The 19,209-nt window shown below is 43.3% G+C and overlaps 1 protein-coding gene and 1 long non-coding RNA gene across 11 annotated transcripts in view; one reads left to right on the top strand and one right to left on the bottom strand.

Moving 5' to 3' along the window:
- Positions 1–19,209, top strand: part of PCSK5 (proprotein convertase subtilisin/kexin type 5) — a 458,158-nt gene that overhangs the window by 411,238 nt on the left and 27,711 nt on the right. For 2 of the 3 annotated variants that reach the window (XM_077906524.1, XM_077906513.1), the window contains 6 exons: positions 2,245–2,328; positions 3,873–4,068; positions 10,890–11,107; positions 12,130–12,366; positions 15,479–15,709; positions 16,915–17,092. In XM_077906524.1, the coding sequence (XP_077762650.1) occupies positions 2,245–2,328; positions 3,873–4,068; positions 10,890–11,107; positions 12,130–12,366; positions 15,479–15,709; positions 16,915–17,092 (1,144 nt within the window). The remainder of the gene's footprint in view (positions 1–2,244; positions 2,329–3,872; positions 4,069–10,889; positions 11,108–12,129; positions 12,367–15,478; positions 15,710–16,914; positions 17,093–19,209) is intronic. The other variant, XM_077906535.1, reaches the window with a different exon arrangement.
- LOC144318976 (uncharacterized) overlaps positions 1–19,209 on the bottom strand; it is a 78,648-nt gene that overhangs the window by 58,611 nt on the left and 828 nt on the right. For 7 of the 8 annotated variants that reach the window (XR_013384910.1, XR_013384916.1, XR_013384917.1 and 4 more), the window contains exons 2-3: positions 18,425–18,612; positions 15,719–15,830 (exon numbers count right to left, since the gene is read on the bottom strand). This is a non-coding gene — a long non-coding RNA (uncharacterized LOC144318976). Of the gene's footprint in view, positions 1–15,718; positions 15,831–18,424; positions 18,613–18,998; positions 19,134–19,209 lie in introns of all 8 variants that reach the window. The other variant, XR_013384924.1, reaches the window with a different exon arrangement.

The following is a 19,209-nucleotide window of genomic DNA, read 5'->3' as shown; positions in this document are numbered from 1 at the left end:
TGTTTGTGTGTGCGTGGTGAGAACTTTTAAGAGCTACTCTCTCAGCAACTTTCACATATACAAGAGTATTAGCTATAGACATCATGCTGGACGTTACAGCCCCAGCTCTTTTTCATCTTATAACTGGAAGTCTGTACCTTTTGGTGTCCTTTCATCCATTCCTCTGACCCCTACCCCTACCCCTACCCTACCCGGGGCCACCACCAATCTACTCTAGGAGTTTGGGTTCTTTTTAGGTTCCACACAGAAGCGAAATCATAGAGTATTTGTCTTTCTTGCTCTGACGTGTTTCATTTAGCTTAATGCTCAAGATTTATCCATTTGTTGCAAATGGCAAAATCTCCTTTTTTATGGCTAAATAGTGTTTCTTTGTATACATATACCGCATCTTCCTTATGCATTCATCCACCGATGGACACTTAGGTGGTTTCCATGTCTTGACTATTGCAGTGAACATGGGAGTACAGGTACCTCTTGAGGACTGTGATTTCATTTCCTTCAATTATTTACACAAAAGTGGAATTGCTGGTTTAAAAGGCCTTCGGGGAGACACTAGGTCCTGTGGAGATTCCCGCTGTCTCTTGTGAGGTTCCTATGCCTGGTACTGCTGTGCACAAGGCTAATTGAACTCTTCCCAGCTCCCACAAGGGACCGTTCACCAGTGAGTCAGTCTTCTGGAAAACCAGGGTATATTTCTTTCTCCAGACTAGGAAGAGAACGGACACTTAGCACGGCAGGATGGTCATTGATGTTTATCTGTCTGTATCTACACCCACACCAATCTGTCTGTCTACCTACCTACCCCTGGATCTAGTTTTCTCTGTGGAAAATCTCTGCAGCTAATTAACCAAGCCTTCAGAGAAACCAAGCAATGCCCCCTGGTGTCACTCCATATTGAATGGAGGGAAAAGAGAACTCAGGTCCAAGGCTGGGAAATGGGGAGGTAGGGTAACCTCAGAGGAAACTGGCAGGAAGGAAGCAGAAGGTCTAGCATTCACTGTGCCGCTATGTGTGCGTGTTACACACACTGTTTCATTCAGTTCCCACGACAGTTCTGTAAGGGAACCACCATTTGCTCTCATTCTAGAGGCATGGAAAATAGGACTCTCTGAGTTTAATTACCGTATCCATGGTTACCCTCCTGTAAGTGGCACAGCTGGGCTCTGAAGGCAGGTGTGACTACAGAACCAACTGTGTCAGACTGACTCTCAGGAGAAGCAGGAAGGAGTGGGAAGCGAGAGAGGGAGGGAAGGAAGGGAGAGGGATGGGGAGATGCCAACAAGAACAATTGACTGAGGGTCAGGGTCATTCATATCACACATCCTGAGCTAGAACTTCTTTTTCAAATTTTCTCCTGTGAGACTCATGCTGATTCCCAAGCAGCTCCAGAGATTCAGTCAAGATCTCATGTACTCACTGAGTGATGCCACTAAGGCTAGTCTGTAGCTCTTTGACATTGTCCTGTGGACTTGCTGATTCTCTGGAAAAGCCTGGCCACCTAATGCTCTCAAGTTGGGGGGGAAAGGCAGAAAAGAACACCTCTAGTGTTTCCCAGGTTAATGGTGCCTTGACCTGGGATGGCCTACAGATCACCTGATCGACCAGAAAGCTCACAGGTGGCTCCATTATGTGAATGTTTAATGAAGATTTAGGAGGAGATAAATTTAAGTTTGCATTCCACAGTGGCTACTCTGAAGAACACAGAAACCCAAACATCGACCGATTATGAAACCTGGTTCCAAAGAACAAGAAAAAAGGGGTGGGGGGGGGGGAGTGCAGAGAGGAAGGAAAGAAAAAGTTACTCTACAAAAGACACAATGAATTCTGTTATCATCTTGGAGTGAAGAGAAATGGTCACCTAAGAATCTTGAGGAGAGAAGTGATGACCTTTAACTAGAAAATTCTTTCATGCATGCATACACACAGCACACACTCCTACAGATTTCTAATATATGAAAGAAGGAACACCGGTTAGTTCAAACAGCCTCCTTGTATTTAAGGCTATCCTGTCACTGGACGTTTGCAAACAATGTCTTGATAATCCATTGGAAGAAAGAGAAAAAATAAATGAATAAAGTCTACCGTGCAGGTAATGAGCGGGTACCAGTGTTTAACCAATGCAAAATTGAAGAGGTTCTATTCAGGGCAGGAAGGAAGATTACACATGAGATCCTTTCCAACATGTTAATACAATGTATGAACCTGTTCAAAGGACACTGACTTCTGGTTTCTGTCCCTACACAGACATTTTGAGAGGACACCAGCCATGTCATCCTTCTTGTAAAACCTGTGGTGAATCTGCAACCCAGTGCACTTCATGTCCAAAAGGTCAGTGTGGAATATGCCAAGAGGTGGCAGTGGCCAAGCCAATTCACTGTCTCTCATGTACATCAGCATCATTATGTAAAAGGTTTGCAGGATTTGATCGAGTCTCCTCACTGTTCCTGTCACACTAGATACCCTGGAAAAATGCAGGGACCCAAAGAGTGACCTCTAATAAAAACTGATTTTCAGGGGCACCTTTCAGTTGGTGGAGCATGCAACTCTTGATCTTGGGCTTGTAAGTTCAAGCCCCATGTTGGGTGTAGAGATTACTTAAAAATAAAATATTAAAAAAAAAAAAACTAAAAGCAACTGGCTTTCAAAAGAAAACGAAAAAAAAGAAGAAAAGAAAAGAAAAATGTTCTTATCCAAAGGTGTGATGAACTTATCTGTTGATTTGGCCACAGATTTTGTTAGGGTCTCTGGGTACCTGACATTTCTAGGGGTTCCACTACTCTTTAAAGCACATTAGCCAAAACAAGAGAACTTAGGGTAGAGACTCCAGGGGAGGGTACTTCCCTTCTTCATTTCTGAATTTAGAGGAGGAAAAAAAAATCTCAAGTACAACCTAACAGCTCGACAGATGAACTGCTTCATCCTCTATAATAACAAAACATCAGAAACAACTTCCCTGAATTCAGGAGGTATTTTATTAACGTCACTATTGAGAATTTAAGAATTAAAAGTGACCATTAAAATGCTCATTGTGTGGGAATGTGCAATGTTCATAGTGGGATGGGAGGCAAAACCGTTTAAAAGTATGAAATATGAAAGTTTACAAACAGAAATTGAAGGAATCTTCTTGGGATTTTGGAGTCGAGGGTGATTTTAAAATCATTTTCCTCAATAATGATGTTACCCCATTTTTTTTCCAATTAAAAATGAAGAGCCAGATGGGCATAAGCAGGGGCGCATGATGTGATGAGCACTGGGTGTGATGGGCAATTGATGAATTACTGAACACAGCATCTGAAACTAATGATATGCTATATGTTGGCTAATTGAATTTAAATAAATAAGTAATAAAAATAAAAAGATAAAAAGATGGACTGCCCACTCCAGGTGGCGTTGGATGGAAGAGTTGCTTCTATGTTAGTGTCGAGCGGGAGAGGCTTTGGGGAAGCAGAATAGACACCCTCGAGCCGCACAGGGGTAACTGCCTTACAGGAAGACGGGCGATGGTGTGAATAACCCAAAGGGGCAAAGGGAGGCCCCAGAGGGACCTACACCAATACCAGTAGGAAAGTAAAAGAAACAAGGCAAAAGCCTCCCACTGTCTATTTCTTTTCTGGAGATTTAACTCAATGTGGAAGACTGAGCATCACTAATAAATACTTTGGTTTGCTGGAATTAAGTGTTCCACATATGTAGGCCTTTGGAGAGGTTTAAAACAGCAGTTGTAAAAAAAATAAAAAATAAAAATAAAAATAAAAATAAAAATAAAAAAAATAAAACAGCAGTTGTGAGCATCCGTTCCCTGCATGGTCGTGTGCGCCGTTGGACCAGGCACACGATGACCGTCTGCTCTGCCTCCTTCCCTGGGTTTCTAGGCACCTATCTGCTGGCCCAGGCCTGTGTCTCCTCCTGTCCCGAAGGCACCTGGCCCTCGGCGAGGAACGGCAGCTGTGAGAACTGTACCGAGGACTGCGCATCCTGCTCCGGAGCCAATCTTTGCAGCAAGTGCCAGACTCGGCCAGACTTCCCCGTCTTCCTCCACGAAGGCAGGTGCTACACCACGTGCCCTGAGTAAGTTTCCCTCTTCCTTCCACGTCCCACTCGGGGTCCTCCTCCTACGGTACTTTTTACAGCGATTCCTTCTGGCACCAAAGACCTCCTCCCCTCCCTGGTTACAGAGCCTCTGGAAGTGTCCCCTCGTGCCTCTGACATCACCATGCGCCACAGCAGCCAAAACGTACATAAGGCCAGATGCACGCTTCTCCCTGGTGGCTCTTATATGTACGTGTTTTTTACTTTTGTGAAAATATGCTCTTTTTCCACCTGGTGTTTATGATCAAAGAGTTGTCTTTGAGGCTGTGAACACATGAATCTCTCTTTAAATGGTTACAGTAGGTGAGGTGTGAGGTATGAATAATAAATATAGAATAATACCTGGTTAATTATTTATTGATTCCTCGTGGTTTCCTCAGTCCTCTGGTTTGTAATGCCTTTTCTCTTCCCCTGAATGGTTCCACCTCCAGGGTTTAAAAAAAAAGGAAGTGGGAACAGCAAATGGAAAAGTGTGTCACGAAACTTTTCAGTGACAAGCAGCAGAAATTCTAAGTAGGAAGACTGAGACAATGTGGGGTTTATTATCCCATATTACAAAAGTTTAAAATCCAGCATTGGTTACATCAGTGGCCGACACTTCATTAAACACCCACAGTCTTTCCATTTTGCTCTTGTATCTTTCTTAGCTTGTCCTCCCCTGAGCCACCCTGTCTGCCCCGTCTCCAAACCTCACCGCCCTACTCTGCAACAACCAGAGACTCCTCCTCTATCTCTTTTTAAAAGGAAGGAAAGCTTCCTCTGACTTCCCTTCACATCTCATTAGCCAGAATGCATCACTTACATCTGGCAAGAAGGATGGAAATAGAAGGATCAGTTTAGGCTACACAAGATTCACTCTTAAACACTCAAATAATATCAGAACACTGACAGCCAGGAAGACTGGAAAGAGGGAGGCAAGAAAGGAGTTTGGGGGGGCGGGGCGGTGATCAACAGAATCTGTCTTAAGGAATTCAAAATTTCATTTGCTCACCAATGAAAAGAGTTTGATGTTAGATCAATCTACAAGATCTATCTCAGTAGTGGCTAGAGATAGATCAGCAGTATCTGTATCTGCTTCTGCTTATATAGATCCTGTAGGGTACAAACATAAGTCAGGGTACTCAAGAAGCTTCCAATCTAGTGTAGAAGCCAAGCATATTCAGTTCAATTCTGCAGATAAATATTTAGCACCTACTAAGTACAAGAATAGATACTAGAAGCTAAGTTAAGTTAACTGAAAGAAGTCAGAGCCTGCAAAAGGCTTAGAGTCCAGTAGGGGAGACTTACATCAATCAATGTCATACTTCTTAGGGCCTAGATTACACAAAGGGCTAAGAACTTCCAAGAGAAAGGAAGCCACTTAAAACCAGGTACTTACTGAGTGCTTGTGCTGTCCAGGCACAGTGCTAAGGGCTCCAAATGTACGAGACCATTAATCTCACAAGAATCCTCTTATCCAGATACTACTGTTTTCTGCCGTTTGAGGGAAGAGGTAGCATGCCAGCATCACACAACGAATATGTGGTTTGGTTAGGATTTTAACCCAAATCTCCCTAGCACTCAAGCCCATGTGCTTAGTCATTATACAATGCCAACTTCTCATCTAACTGGGGTTTCTTTTTCTTAAGAATAGCTTTTTTGAAATACAATTTACATACCATGGAATTCACTCATACAAAGTGTATAATTCAATGGTTTTTGGTATATTCACAGAATTGTGCAGCATCAACATAATTAATTTTAAAATATTTTCATCACCCCAAAAAGAAACTCCCAATTTCCCCCATCCCTAAGCAACCACTAATTTACTTTCTCTATATAGATTTGCTTATTCCTTGACATTTCATACAAATAGAATCCTACAAAAGGGGATCTTTGAGGCTGCTTTCTTTTACATAGCATATTTCCTCGGTACCTCCCTACCTGGGTATCTGGCTTTTCAGATACCAATACTGGTGAATAGCTCTTTTCTTTTTAAGATTTTTATTTATGCATTTGAGAGAGAGAGAGAGTGAGAGAGAGCATGCATGTGCATGCAAGGGGGGATAGGGAGAGGTAGACAGAAAGGAAGAATCTCAAATACACTCCAAGCTGAGCAGAGGGGTCAACCCCATGACCCTATGATCATGATCTGATCTGAAACCAAGAGTTAGATGTTTAACCACCTGAGCCACCCAGGCACCCCTGGTGAATAGCTCTTGAAGGATTTTCTCAGGCAGAGTGTAGGGCAATGGAAGGAAAAGTTTAGAGTAAGAGAACCCAGGGAGATGAGGAAGGATGCTGTAAGACAGAGTCAGGGAACTCCCAGCCCGGCTGCTCCAGCAACCACATTCTAGCTGCAGCAAAGTTAGCCAAGACATGATAGTAAAACAAAGGTGAAGGTCAAAAATCTATGTCCCAAAGTCAATCACTGCCTCTTCGTTTACCTTTGCCATGGTGACAATTTAATCATAACCACCCTTCACCAACTCTATCTTGGATTCTTTGAATGTTATAGGAATTGACAATGCAGTAAAGTGAAGAAGGAAGAGCAACATTTTGCCTTCCTCCAATGAGTTGATTACTCAACACTTCTCCAAATCTGGATCAAGCCACTCTTCTGAAGCTATAGGAGAGTACGCAGATACACAGTAACCAAAAATTGTTGTATTTTCTGAGCAGTAGGGAAGCTACTAACAGGTCTGAAAATCCTGCAGACTACAGAGTCATGAGCAAGTGTTCCCCTGCTTTGGGTAGCTTTGTCACTGTAGGTCCCCTACATTTGTGTTTACAGAAAAAACAGGGAAGACAAAGTCTGAGAAACATATAATATCCAGTTTGGCTTCATAGCTTCATTGCTATTTCTGAAAAATCATCCTTTTGGGTGTGATCCCCCGTAAACCAGCAGTAAGATTTATAACAGGAACATAACCTGCAATGAAATGGTACCCAAATGTTCAGAATTACTTCTAAGTCAGGGTGCCTGGTGGGCTCAGTCAGAAGAGTATGTGACTCTTGATCCCCAGGTCATGAGTTAGAGCCCCATGTGGGATGTAGAGATTACTTGAGTAAATAAAATAAAAAAAAATTTACCATGTCAGCATTAGTGACCACCACTTTTTCAAATATGGTATATGTTCATAAAAAAGAAAAGTTTAAGTAGTAACATACATCATTATAGTGATTGTTTAAAAGGTAACAAAAAAGTGTGCTCAAATTCACCAAATGTGAAAGATATGAAGCTCTGATAGAAGAAAAATACAGTCTTACTTTAAGTGCTGGCAGTCACTGTCTTAGGTGTCTATAAAAGTGTCTGGAGGTGAAGCTCCAGAACTATTCAGCTTTTGTTATATATATTTGTCTGGGCTGAAAAACTTCAATCTAGAGTACTTTGAAATTAACAATTTAAGGCAAGTGGCCATTTCTTCTCAAAAGAAATATTATTTTTCTTCTTAACTAAACAATGAAATAAAATATTAACAAAAAAAGTTTTGTAAATGCAGGGAGAAGACAGGAGAGCAGATCACTGGGAAGATCTGTGTGATGTGAGATGTTGGGGTACCGGAGCAAATGGTCAAGAAAGAATTCTTGAGACATCTTCGGTGCAAAAAAAGGGTGGTTTGATTAAAGCACAGGGACAAGACCTGTGGGCAGAAAGAGCCATACTGGAGTCGTAAGGAATGGATACTCATATATTTTCAAGTTGGAAGGGGGTTAGGGACAGTATAAGTCTCTAAGGATTCAGAAGCAAGGTTTCAAGGACCTTGAGGGGCTAGCTGTTGTTGGGGAAAACTCACTTACTCCTGTCTAGTAAAACCTTAGTCCTGGAAGCCCTTCAGATGTAGATCAGTGGGCCATATGTTTGGGGGATGATTGCTAAAGTGTATCTTGAAGAGGAGGGTGGAGTGTGGGGAGAAAGGAAATTTCCAAAGGAATTTTACAGAAGCCTGCAGCCTACAGAAGAGCTAATGTCTAGCTAAGGTTGCCTTGGACCTCCAGCAAAGTATTGACATTGAGGCAGCTGAGGTCCTGGAGAAAATTCATTCTGCCTGTCCAAGTACTTGTCAATGGGCTGTAAGTTATCAGGAAATTTAATTATTTCCCCTATATTTCTTTTACCTTTGTTCTCCATATCATGTGTAGAGAAGGCTGCTTTCAGAAAGTGAAGAACCTTATGGCTGCCTCCTGACACGTTTCTGGGATTGACATATTTTTTAGTTAGCAATAGTCTTCAATATTGTTTTATTGTGCTTTAACATTAGAAGTGGATAAAAAAAAAAGAGGTGGATAAAATGTTACGCTAGTAGGGAAAGAATCACCAAACAAACCATTGAAAAAAATAATATCCATTTGAGTCTTTTTCATATCAAATCACGTGGACATTTTTCTATTTCTCGTCATTCTTCCATGTTTTAGACCCTTGTGAATATCCTGACTCACCCTGATTAGCCAGGATAAATTTTCTATTTAAATCAACAGATTAGCAAACTTGATCTCATGCACTTCATATTTTTTTTCTCTTTTTTGCCTGAATCTATTCCTTTTATTTGAGCATACTATAGGACATGCACAGACTCTCCTAGGAGAAGAATCTGGAAAAGGTTTCTTAGCGCTACATCTTTACAAATTCTTACTCAAACTGTTCGTGTTTGGTATCCAGAAACAAATCTGCAGAGACCTTGACTAGGCGTAGTGCTGAAAATTCCCCAGAGGTCAAGTAACATCACGTGGCCCAAAGCCTCCAATCTCTCGGCCTTCAGGGGGGTCAGTGCCCCCTTCTAAAACGACAGGGGGTGGCCAGTCCCACCCTGAGCCCTTCCTTTCCAGAAAGTATCAGGTGTGGTCAGAGGGGCCAATGATGAATAACAAGGACATTCCTACCACTTGGGAAATTCTACAAATTCAGAGGTTCGCTAGGGAGGAAAGCCAGACCTTTCTTTGGGTGGAGTCAAATCCCTCCACACACACAGAAACAATGAATCCTCCAAATTCTCATTCAGGTAGAAGACATGATAGCTTTGAGAATGCACTAAATCTACTTACCTTCAAATTTCTCAAATTTAATCAAACTTTTATTGGGTGTGTAAAGTATTTCTATCCACTGTCTCGCCAAATTCATTTTTAACAGATTCACTTGATTGGACACAGCAGTGGTGTCTTTGTTCTCCATCATGGTTCAAAAAAAGCTAAGATACTACTGGATAGGGGAGCCTGCTCGTAGCTTCATCTGGATACTATTTGGTTCCCCCTCTTCTCCTAAACTGCTTCATCTCCAATTTTTCTTTCTTAAAACTACATTAGGTATGTAACACTTATTCACCCCTGTCCTATATCTTCCTGATACATTCAGTTTATTTTTGTTTACTGAATAAATAGAAGAATGGCTAAAAGAATGATTGAACAGATGTGAATGAGTTCATTAAAACATCAAGACGTCATATAGGATTCTTTATTGGCATGGATTCAAAAAGGACTCTAGTAGGCTGAGTTATTGGCTACAATTCTTCACCCCTCCACGTCCCCGTGCCCTCTGCTTGTCACTTTGCAGCAAGACACAGAATGGATTTCTCTGACACTTGACTTTGGGCCGGGTTGATTTGCTCTAGCCAACAGGATGTTAGCAGAAGGGAAGCAGAGGCTTAAAACCTGTTTGCCTGGATGAACTTGCCTTCTTGTGCTCTGTCCTGGCTAAGAGAAGAATGTGCTCCAGTAGGTCCCTATGCTAGCGAAGATAAAGGGACATGAAGAAGACCTGGGTCCATTGTGTATCTTGGGGCGAAGCCTCCGTCCCCTGGAGTACATGCCTGAGCTCTCCCTGTACAATGACATATGCCTCGTTGAGCACAAGCTCAGCCTAGATCTGCCTTCCCACAGATGCACGGGTGATGAGTTTTGGGGTGTTTTGTCACACAGCACTATTATAGCAATAGCTGACAAACAGGTTGAAAATTATAGGAAACAATTGGAACAGATACCTAGAACATCAGAAGTCCATACTGGTTTATGATTTTCCTGTTTTGCAAGCTCTAGCTTTTCCTTCAGCTTTCTTCTTCAAAGAAATTGTTTATATTTCCTTCGTCTTCCAGATATATTTGAAAAGGTTGAGGCTTTCATATGTACTGTGTTCACCAATCAGTGAGAGATGTCTATGGCATGATAATGTAATCATTCAGAGGTATAATATACATATAGACATCAGAATCCACCTTGAAGAAAGTCAGTCACATAAATATATACTCCACTGACAGCTACTGTAAATAAATTTGATGTTTTGTGCTAATGTTGTGTGTGTGTGTTTAAAAGAAGCCACCAGAGGTTGGCTGAGAGCATCGGAAAGCAAAAGCAGTTCTAATTTTATAGGGCATTAAACCTTTGGAGCTTTTTAAAAACAACTTCTTAACCTAATTATGAATGATCATTTTATATTAAGTACTAAATTCAGTAATTTATTAAATTAAAATTTCTCATTAAAAATGCATTAAAAGCATCTTCTACTCTAACATAAGGCTCTAATTAAAAAAGAAAAGAAATTAGGAGATAAAATGGGGACCCGGAAGATAGCCAAACTCTACACAAATTAACACAAATTGTCTTTAAACAAACCAAATTCACAAGGATAATTAATGCCTGTACCTTTCCTTTTTCTCCTCCCAGATTTGATTTCTAACTGCTCTTTCTTGGGAAGTCTGATGGCCTCATTCGGTCCCACAATAGCAATAGTCCCTCTAGTTTTTTCTTCAAGTCCCAAATCCTGTGCCACCAAGTGTGACTCATTTCCCTAGTTGGAAAGCTTCTCCAGGTGTGCTCTGTCCTCCACACAGGGGCTTCTACGCAGAAGACAGTACGTGTATGCCCTGTAGCTCTCCTTGCAGAACATGTGAAGGAAATGCCACCAACTGCCACTCTTGCCAAGGAAGCCTCATCCTGCACCAGGGAGCATGCTGGGAAGCCTGCCCTGAGAGGCACGTGGCCATGGAGGGGGTGTGCAAGCATTGCCCTGAGATGTGTCAGGACTGCATCCATGAGAAAACATGCAAAGGTACCTGGGAGCATCCCAGGGGAGAGTGTGGCTCTCACAAACCACCCTCCCTGGGGACCGATGATCTGAGCTGGGTGGGGAGGGTGCCCATGCAGAATGGAGAGAACCAGTCTCCCTACCTTTACTGAAATATAACCACCTCTGTGCACATCACTGAGGAAATCAAAGATGAGTTTAATGCCTTCCCATGATAGATTCTTCAAGCCAAGACAAATGCAAACCCCTTTGCTGCATGATTTCTTCCGCACAGGTGTACTGAGCACTTAGGAGTGTGCCACTCACCATCCCAGCTGCTAGAGATAAAAATAAGAACCCAAAGTTCCTGCCTCTTTGAGCCCAAAATCTTATAGAAGAGGCTGATATTAATGGAACACAGAGGTAGCTAGAGAATTGCCACTGTCACAAAAGATACGAAAGAAAAGTTCAGGTGACAGAATAGCACTCTGGCTAGGAATTTTTTTTCTGCTATTATCTCCAAGAAGGGCTAATTTCCTTTCCAGAGCAAGATTCATTTAACTGGTGCTGTTCTATCGAAAAGATTCTCTTGGTGTGACTATGTTTTCTTGGTTTCCCTCCCAATGAATACAAATGAAAGAAACCCACAATGCATTCCTCACACTGAGCAACCATGTCTATGTCACTGACCTACCCTATCATTGAATGAAAATTTAACTAATACAAGGATTTTTAAACCACTTTTGGATTGAATAGAGCAAGTTTTCTGGGTCGTCAACAATACCTCCAGCACCTCAGCCATAGCTGGTCTGCCACAGCACTGCATTTTTTTTTTTTTTTTTACACCTCCAAAGGGCAGATCATTTCAGGCTGTAAACCCAGCGCCACATCATCAGGCCACCCTATGTGGTCTTCTCTCCCAAAGCTTAGAGATGTCATGGGGCACGTACATGAAACACTCAGAACAAAGGAGCCGGTGTGGTCCGGACAGGCCAGCCCACTACAAAAGGAATGAATTCCTTTCTCCTGTGTCCTGGGGGTAACTTGCTGCATCCTCTTTCCCCTAGAATGTATGCCTCAGTCGTTCCTGTACAAGGATATGTGTCATCAATCCTGTCCCCAAAGCTTCTATGCAGACTTAGGCCAGTGTATCCCCTGCCACGAAGACTGTCTGGAGTGTAGTGGCCCCTCAGCCGATGACTGTGACCTCTGTGCCGAGCCCTCCTTGGTTTTCTATGATGGACAGTGTTTGGACGAGTGCCCAGTGGGAACTTACTATGAAAAAGAGACTAAGGATTGCAGAGGTAAAGACTCGCGGGGGCATGGCCAAGCATCCCAGGGAGCCTGACACAACTGTGGGTTTCTGCTGAGATGAAGCAGGTGCTGGGGTTTGCAGGGTTCCAGCCCCAAAGCTGTCATCCCATCCATTTCCCTCCTGCTCAAGAAAGCAGACTTTGAATCTGCCCTAATTTATTATTTACTTTTAACATGAATCATTCATAAGCTTTGACCACATAACTTTTCTTAATAACACATCAGACTGACCCTCCTCACAAAAGGGGCTCTGAAAAACAAAAACAAAAATAAAAAAAAAATAAAAAAATAAAAGTTCAGCTCTGAACTACTGATCAAAAAGAATTCTCATGTGAAGTTTCACAGCAGAGATGAGCCTTCACAAGTCACCCAAAATGGAAGATTTTTTTTTTCTTAAAACTTGAAGCCACTTTACAGCAGTATGAGGCGAGCTGTGCCACAGAGGATTTTCTTGGTGTGTCTTGAGTCACTCATGGATCTGCTCCCACTCCGTGGCTCCTTATGTGCTTCGGCAGCTCCTGCCCTGAGGACCCTGGGGACCCGTACGCCCCCCTACCCCCCAGCAGGTCAACCCCTCCCTGCTCAAGCAGGGATCTGCTCTTGTTTATGCCTCCTGATGTTTTGCCTAGGTATCAACTGTTTGCCTCAGAACAGGAAAAATACAATAAGTGGTCTATTGTCAGAATTCGCAAAACAAATGAATCATCCTGGGTGAACTTCTCCAGAGTTTCCTGAAAACTGGCGTTTCCTGGAGTTTCACTCCAGCTAGGCAGCCAGTAGTAACCTGGCCCCATGTTGCCATCCAGCAAGCACTGCTTAGATGTGCACAGGTGGTCCCAACAGCAGCAGGAGCTTGAGGGTGCACCCATGTGGCAAGAGAGACCCCAGGCCCCCCATGTCCCAGGACAAACTCAGAGAAATTATTTTTTCTTTTCTTTCTTTTTTTAAGACTTTTTGTTTATGTATTCATGAGAGACACAGAGAGAGAGGCAGAGACACAGGCAGAGGGAGAAGCAGGATCCCTGCAGGGAGCCTGATGCAGGACTCAATTCCAGGACCCCGGGATCATGACCTGAGCCGAAGGCAGACACTCAACCACTGAGCCACCTAGGTGTCCCAGGAAAATGTTTTTCATATCACGGGACATGAAGATGTAGCCGACTCCTGACAGCTTTCTGCTCTAGCCTGATGATCTGGCGTGTTTTACGTATGGCACTCTAGTGTCCATGTTCCAGCTGAAAGAGCATGGACTAGAACCTGGGCAGAAGATGGGGTGGGAGAGGGCTTGGGGCCAGAGAAGTTTAGTGGCTCAGTCAAAGACCTGCGAAGCCATCGTGCCTATGCTCGAGCAGGAACAAAGGGTCGATTTCTGGTCTTTCTCTGGTGTTCAGCAACAAAGGGAACTGGCCCTACCCAGAACTTTGCAGGCCTTACAGTACTTGTACATGTACTTGACTTACCTGACCTAATTTTCTCACTAAGAAAGGCCCCTGATCTCCATCCCTGGTTATCCATTAGAATCACCTGGGAAGCTTCAAAAAACAGGAAAAAACACTGTACAGATGCCTGGGCTCCACTCAGGCCAGCTCAGCTGTTGGGAACTAACTCGAGAGCTCTCCCAGCAAGGCTATGTATGACTCCTTCACCAGTCCGAAGGCAGGCTGAGGGAAGCTGGTACTGGAAGAAACAGGGTGACTATTGGACTTTCCAGAGAGAAGAAACAAAGGTCTGACCTGAAAAATTAAGATTTGGATAGGTGTAGAGAAGCATCTGGAACCAAGCAGAATCTCCTCTAAGAAACACAAGGGCTTGGGATCCATTTAGATCATCCAGATTATCTTCTATGAGAGAGCATAGGCACCTCTGAGAATCCCACTGGGGGTTCTCAAGGCACTGTCCCAAGGCACTGGGGCAGAAACAGCAAGAGCTCTGATTAAGCTCCTGGGTTCAACCTCTAATGCTGGGCCTTCCACAGCCAAGAGACTTAACACCTTCAGCCTCAATTTGCTGATCTAGATAAAATGAGATGACAATAATGCCATGTGTCTGCTCATTCAGTGAGCACTTACTGGGGGCCTACTATGTGCTGTGTGCTCCTCCGGGCCTGGGGAAAAGCAGGAGGCAATACAGACAGAACACGGCAGGGAAGACAGACCCCAAAGAAGGCAAGTCAAAAGTAAAAGAAAGGCAGGGCAGGAGAACAGGAAGTTGGCCAACATGGAGTTGAAATCAGAGAGAAGGCAGCCTGAAGACGTCATTGAAAAAGAGAAGGAAGGGCACCTGGGTGGCTCAGCGGTTGAGCGATGGCCTTTGGCTCAGGGTGTGATCCTGGGGTCCTGGGATTGAGTCCTGCATTAGGTTCCTCTTGGGAAGCCTGCTCCTCCCTCTGCCTATGTCTCTGCCTCTCTCTGTGTGTGTCTGTCATGAATGAATAAATAAAATCCTTTTAAAAGAAAAGGATAAAAAAGAAAAACAGAAGGAAACAAACTGCACCTTTATTCTAGGCAGAGGGAACAGCAATTGCTAAAATTCCAGGGATAAATGAATGGTTTTGTTTTTATTTGCCTAACAAAAATTTACTGAGCACCTGCTACATGCCAGGCCCCCTCACAGGGGACTGTGCGCTCATCAATGAATACAAAAGAGGCTTTTTTTTTTTTTTTGATCAACAGATAATTATAATACACCCCAACAATTGTTATGTTAGTATTAAGCTCCAGGGGTTCTGAGAGGTCAGCGGAAGACCATAGCATAAGAGTTACGGGGTGAGCAGGCCACAAACCAGCGTATGACAATTCTGTACTCTACAGAATTGCTTATTATTTTGTTGCAGTTTGGGTAACTACACTGAGTCCAGTATTTCTGGATGGTGCAAGAAGAGGCTCCCTAGATAGTATAGAGAATGTGCAATGGCCATCTTCCTTCTCATTTGACTAGAATGCTCTACCCAGAGCCCCAGAGCTCTACCCAACTGGTGGCCCCATGTCCTTGACCTGGAACCCTAGAAATCTCTGAAACAGAGGAGGAAGGAATGGAAACACACCTTCCAGCGGGGACCCCAGCCCTCTCTCACTAGCTCTTCTGCTCTCACTGTGTCAACAGATTGCCACAAGTCCTGCCAGACCTGCTTGTCATCTGGGAGGTGCACCACCTGTAAGGAAGGCCTGCAGGTCAACAGCCACGGAACCTGCATGCCTCACGAGGAATGCACCCACTCTGAGTACTGGGATGTGCAGGCTCTGAAATGCAAGCCCTGCCATGCTAAGTGCTTCCGCTGCACTGGGCCCACAGAGGAACAGTGTCACTCCTGCCCAAGGGACAGACTTCTTCTCAGTGAGTTACCTTTCCTCGGCTGAGGGCTGGCTCTTTCTTTCCCTCCAGCTGCAAAACTGGTGCCCAGGAGGTATTTGGTATCTTTCTAATTTTTCACTTTATATTTGGAAAATTTTCAAACCTACAGAAAAAACAAAAGTACAAAGAACATCACACATGTACCCTTCACCCACTCTGCCCACCCCTAATCTTGTACCCCATTTACTCAATCACTAGCTTACTCTTGCTCTCTCTCAATCTCCAATAAATATTTTCCGGATCATCTGAGGATGTGACCTACACATTGTGGCTCCTTTAGCTTTAATACTTTGGTCTGTATTTCCTAAAAATAGGGATGCTTTTTTACATAGCCATGGTACAGTTGTCGATGCAAGTGAATTTAACATCACTACTTTACTATATCATCTGTTTTATAAGTGTGGCAATTCCCCCTTGGAACAGGAGCCAGTTTCCAACCAGGTATTGCTCTCTGAAGCCCCCCTTAATCTGAAACATTTCCACAGACAGTTTTTCTACATCGTATCAACATTTTAGAAGAATATGGTCCCTGTCCGTCCATTGGAGCCTGTGTGAGGCTGCCCACGGCTGCATGGAGATGATGCATTCTCAGCCAGAATACTTCAACAGGGATGCTAGCTGTGGTCATCTGTTCAGAGTGCTGTCCAATGTCTCCATTGCTTAGTTACTATGTTCCCTTGGATTAATAAGCAGTTGGTGGAGAGACACTTTACAAACATGCGGGTACTCAGCCCCTCATCAGAATTTCCCCCGGCTTTTGCAACCAGTGATTAATAAATCTTCTGAAGTCTGGCATGGTCTGAGGCTGGCCACCTCCAGCAGATCATATTTGCAGGTTATCTCTGATGTGAAGCAATGCCCTCAGGTTTCCAGGGATAGCATGATTAGGCTTCACACAGGCATGTGAGAAAGAAAATGAAGCAAAATTCACTCAGCCAGAAGAAGGAGCAGTGGAGGAGCATGAGGAGCGGGGAGCGGGGAGAGAAATATGCCCAAGATCTGGAAAGTGTTAGCATCTATCTCCCCAACCCAGGAGACCTGAGAAGCAAGATACTCAGAGGGACATCGTCTCCTTCCTCCTGCATCCACCACTCCCACCATGGTTCACAGAGGGGAGCACAGAGAGGAGGTTTGGGAGACACATGTCATACCTGATATCAAGGCAGACTCTTTTCCTTCCTTGGCAGACACGATCTGCGTGCAGGACTGCCCCGAGGGCTACTACGCTGATGAGGACAGCCACCAGTGTGTCCCCTGCCACAACTCCTGTAGGACATGTGAAGGGAGACGCAGCACACAGTGCCTCTCCTGCCAACCAGGTTTATTCCAACTGGAAAAGGAGTGCCTCCTCTACTGCAGGGAAGGGTAAGGTGCTCCACACTCGTTTCCCAAAACCACTCTAGACAGCACTCTTGGCAAACTCATTTGGCAGACGAGGAAGCTAAATTCTACAACACCAGACTGAAGTCTCGGTGCTACTAAGAAATGAAGAGGAGAGTCCAACTGAGGTCTAATGGTCCCTAAAGGATATCAGCTCTACTGACCGGCTGGCTCAGTCGGTAGAGCACGCAACCCTTGATTTTGGGGTCATGAGTTTGAGCCTCACGTTGGATGTAGAGATTCTTAAATAAATATCTTTTAAAAAAAAAAAAAAAAAAGGATTTCAGCTAGTTCATATAATGGATGAGGACAGAAGAGAGGCAGAGTGACCCAGTGAGATAACATTAAGGGTCAATTATCAAGTCAGAATCACGTGTCAAACTTCACTACTAATTTGAAGGTACAGGAGATCACAAGACAGAGGCAAAGCACTCTTCCCTTAGAGAAGTCTAAGACTATACATGTAGTTTCTTTCTCTTCTGCATTAGGATTTGTTCCGATCAGATTTAATAGGTGAAGTCTAAGTAATGTATGTGGGCACTGATTTTACAAAGGGAAAAATTTCAGTTAAATATTCCCACTTATACCCCTGGGATCCAGCTCTCTGCTCAACAGTCTACTTTTCCCTCTCCCTCTGGCCACCCCCATTCATGTTCTCTCTCACTCTCTCTCAAATAAATAACAGATCTTAAAAACAAAACAAATCTTAAAATACAAAAAGGAATGGATTCTTCCCATAGATTTCTTACCAAGAAAGTTAAAAGCACCTGAAAAAAAAACCTCTTATTTTTCATACATATTACTGCAACACACAGCACAAAGTCACACACCTCACCCCTCAAAAACAGCAGCCAAATTGATCCATGAAGAAAGGGCCCTACCCAACAAGGGAGGGAGATGGGGCCACCTGGCTTAGCTTTTATCTTCATTCCAGAAAATGCCTGAAAAGATCTGGATCCAATAAAAGTAATCTCCATCTCCCTCAAATCAAGTCATTAAATACTCTTTACACAAAAGGGTGTAATCCTGTGATCTAAATAGACTGTGGACCACGGAATTAAGAAGACAATTGTTCCGTTGTGAAGTGTGTGAAATTACCCACTGAGAAGAGAGGTACAGGTTGCCATAAATCTCTTTAATGGGGAACAAATGGGATATTAATGAGGTATTAGTGGAAATATTTAATAGAAATGGTTCCTCTTATAAAATCAATGTTCCTCTTGCACCGCATCAACTTCGTATGGTAAATCTCTTTGCCTTGAAAAGGCAGGTATATGATCCTCTGAACCTTTACTCACACACATAATTATCTTTTACCTCAGAGCAAGTTTTGGAAGCCTCCAATTAATGTTTGTGCTTGTGCGCAAAATCTGATTCAAGGTATTGAGGTTCTGGAGATTGCATTGCCACATCACACAAGTCATCGAAGGAAGAACCGGTGTTGTACTCTTTTAATCATGTCTAGTCCACCCTCCACTGTCTTGTCCTCTGATAATTTTTAAGACCTATGGTGTATTAAAAAAGTAAAATGGTGTATTAATAAGCTCTCTTCCTCACAGTCCCTACTAATGCTTTTCATCTTAAAAACAACTCATCACATTAGTAACTTTAGTAAAGAACATGTACGCTGCTTTGGAGTTTACAAAGAATTTCTACTCAGAATATATATTTTTTTCAGAATATATTTTTAAACTATGATTTGGTTCTCCAACAATCCTCAGAGATTGATTTATTCTCCCCATTTTACAGATGAGAAACTTGAGGCTCAAGGAACTTAAGTGACTTGCCCAAAGTCACAAGGCCACTAATACATAGTAGGGCCACGATGGGAAATCAGATCTTCTGACTTCAAGCCCATGTATTCTCTGTGTGGGAAAATGTGGGTTTCTACCTTTTCCGGTGGCTCTCTTTCGGACCTTCTGTTCTGTGGTCTTTATCAGCTCTTCAGTTCGTGATTGATGTTTTCTTTGTCCTCCCTTCATCACCCTGTCTTTTACTGATTGGGCAATAATTGCTTCTCACCTCACTGCAGAAGGTAAAGCAAGGCCTGATTTGCCACAAGCCAGGCCACTGAGGTACAAGAGCCTCGCTCAGGTCAGTGA

This window comes from Canis aureus, chromosome 1 (genome assembly GCF_053574225.1).
Source record: "Canis aureus isolate CA01 chromosome 1, VMU_Caureus_v.1.0, whole genome shotgun sequence".
Classification (NCBI taxonomy): domain Eukaryota; kingdom Metazoa; phylum Chordata; class Mammalia; order Carnivora; family Canidae; genus Canis; species Canis aureus.
This window is presented reverse-complemented; position numbering and strand designations above follow the sequence as displayed.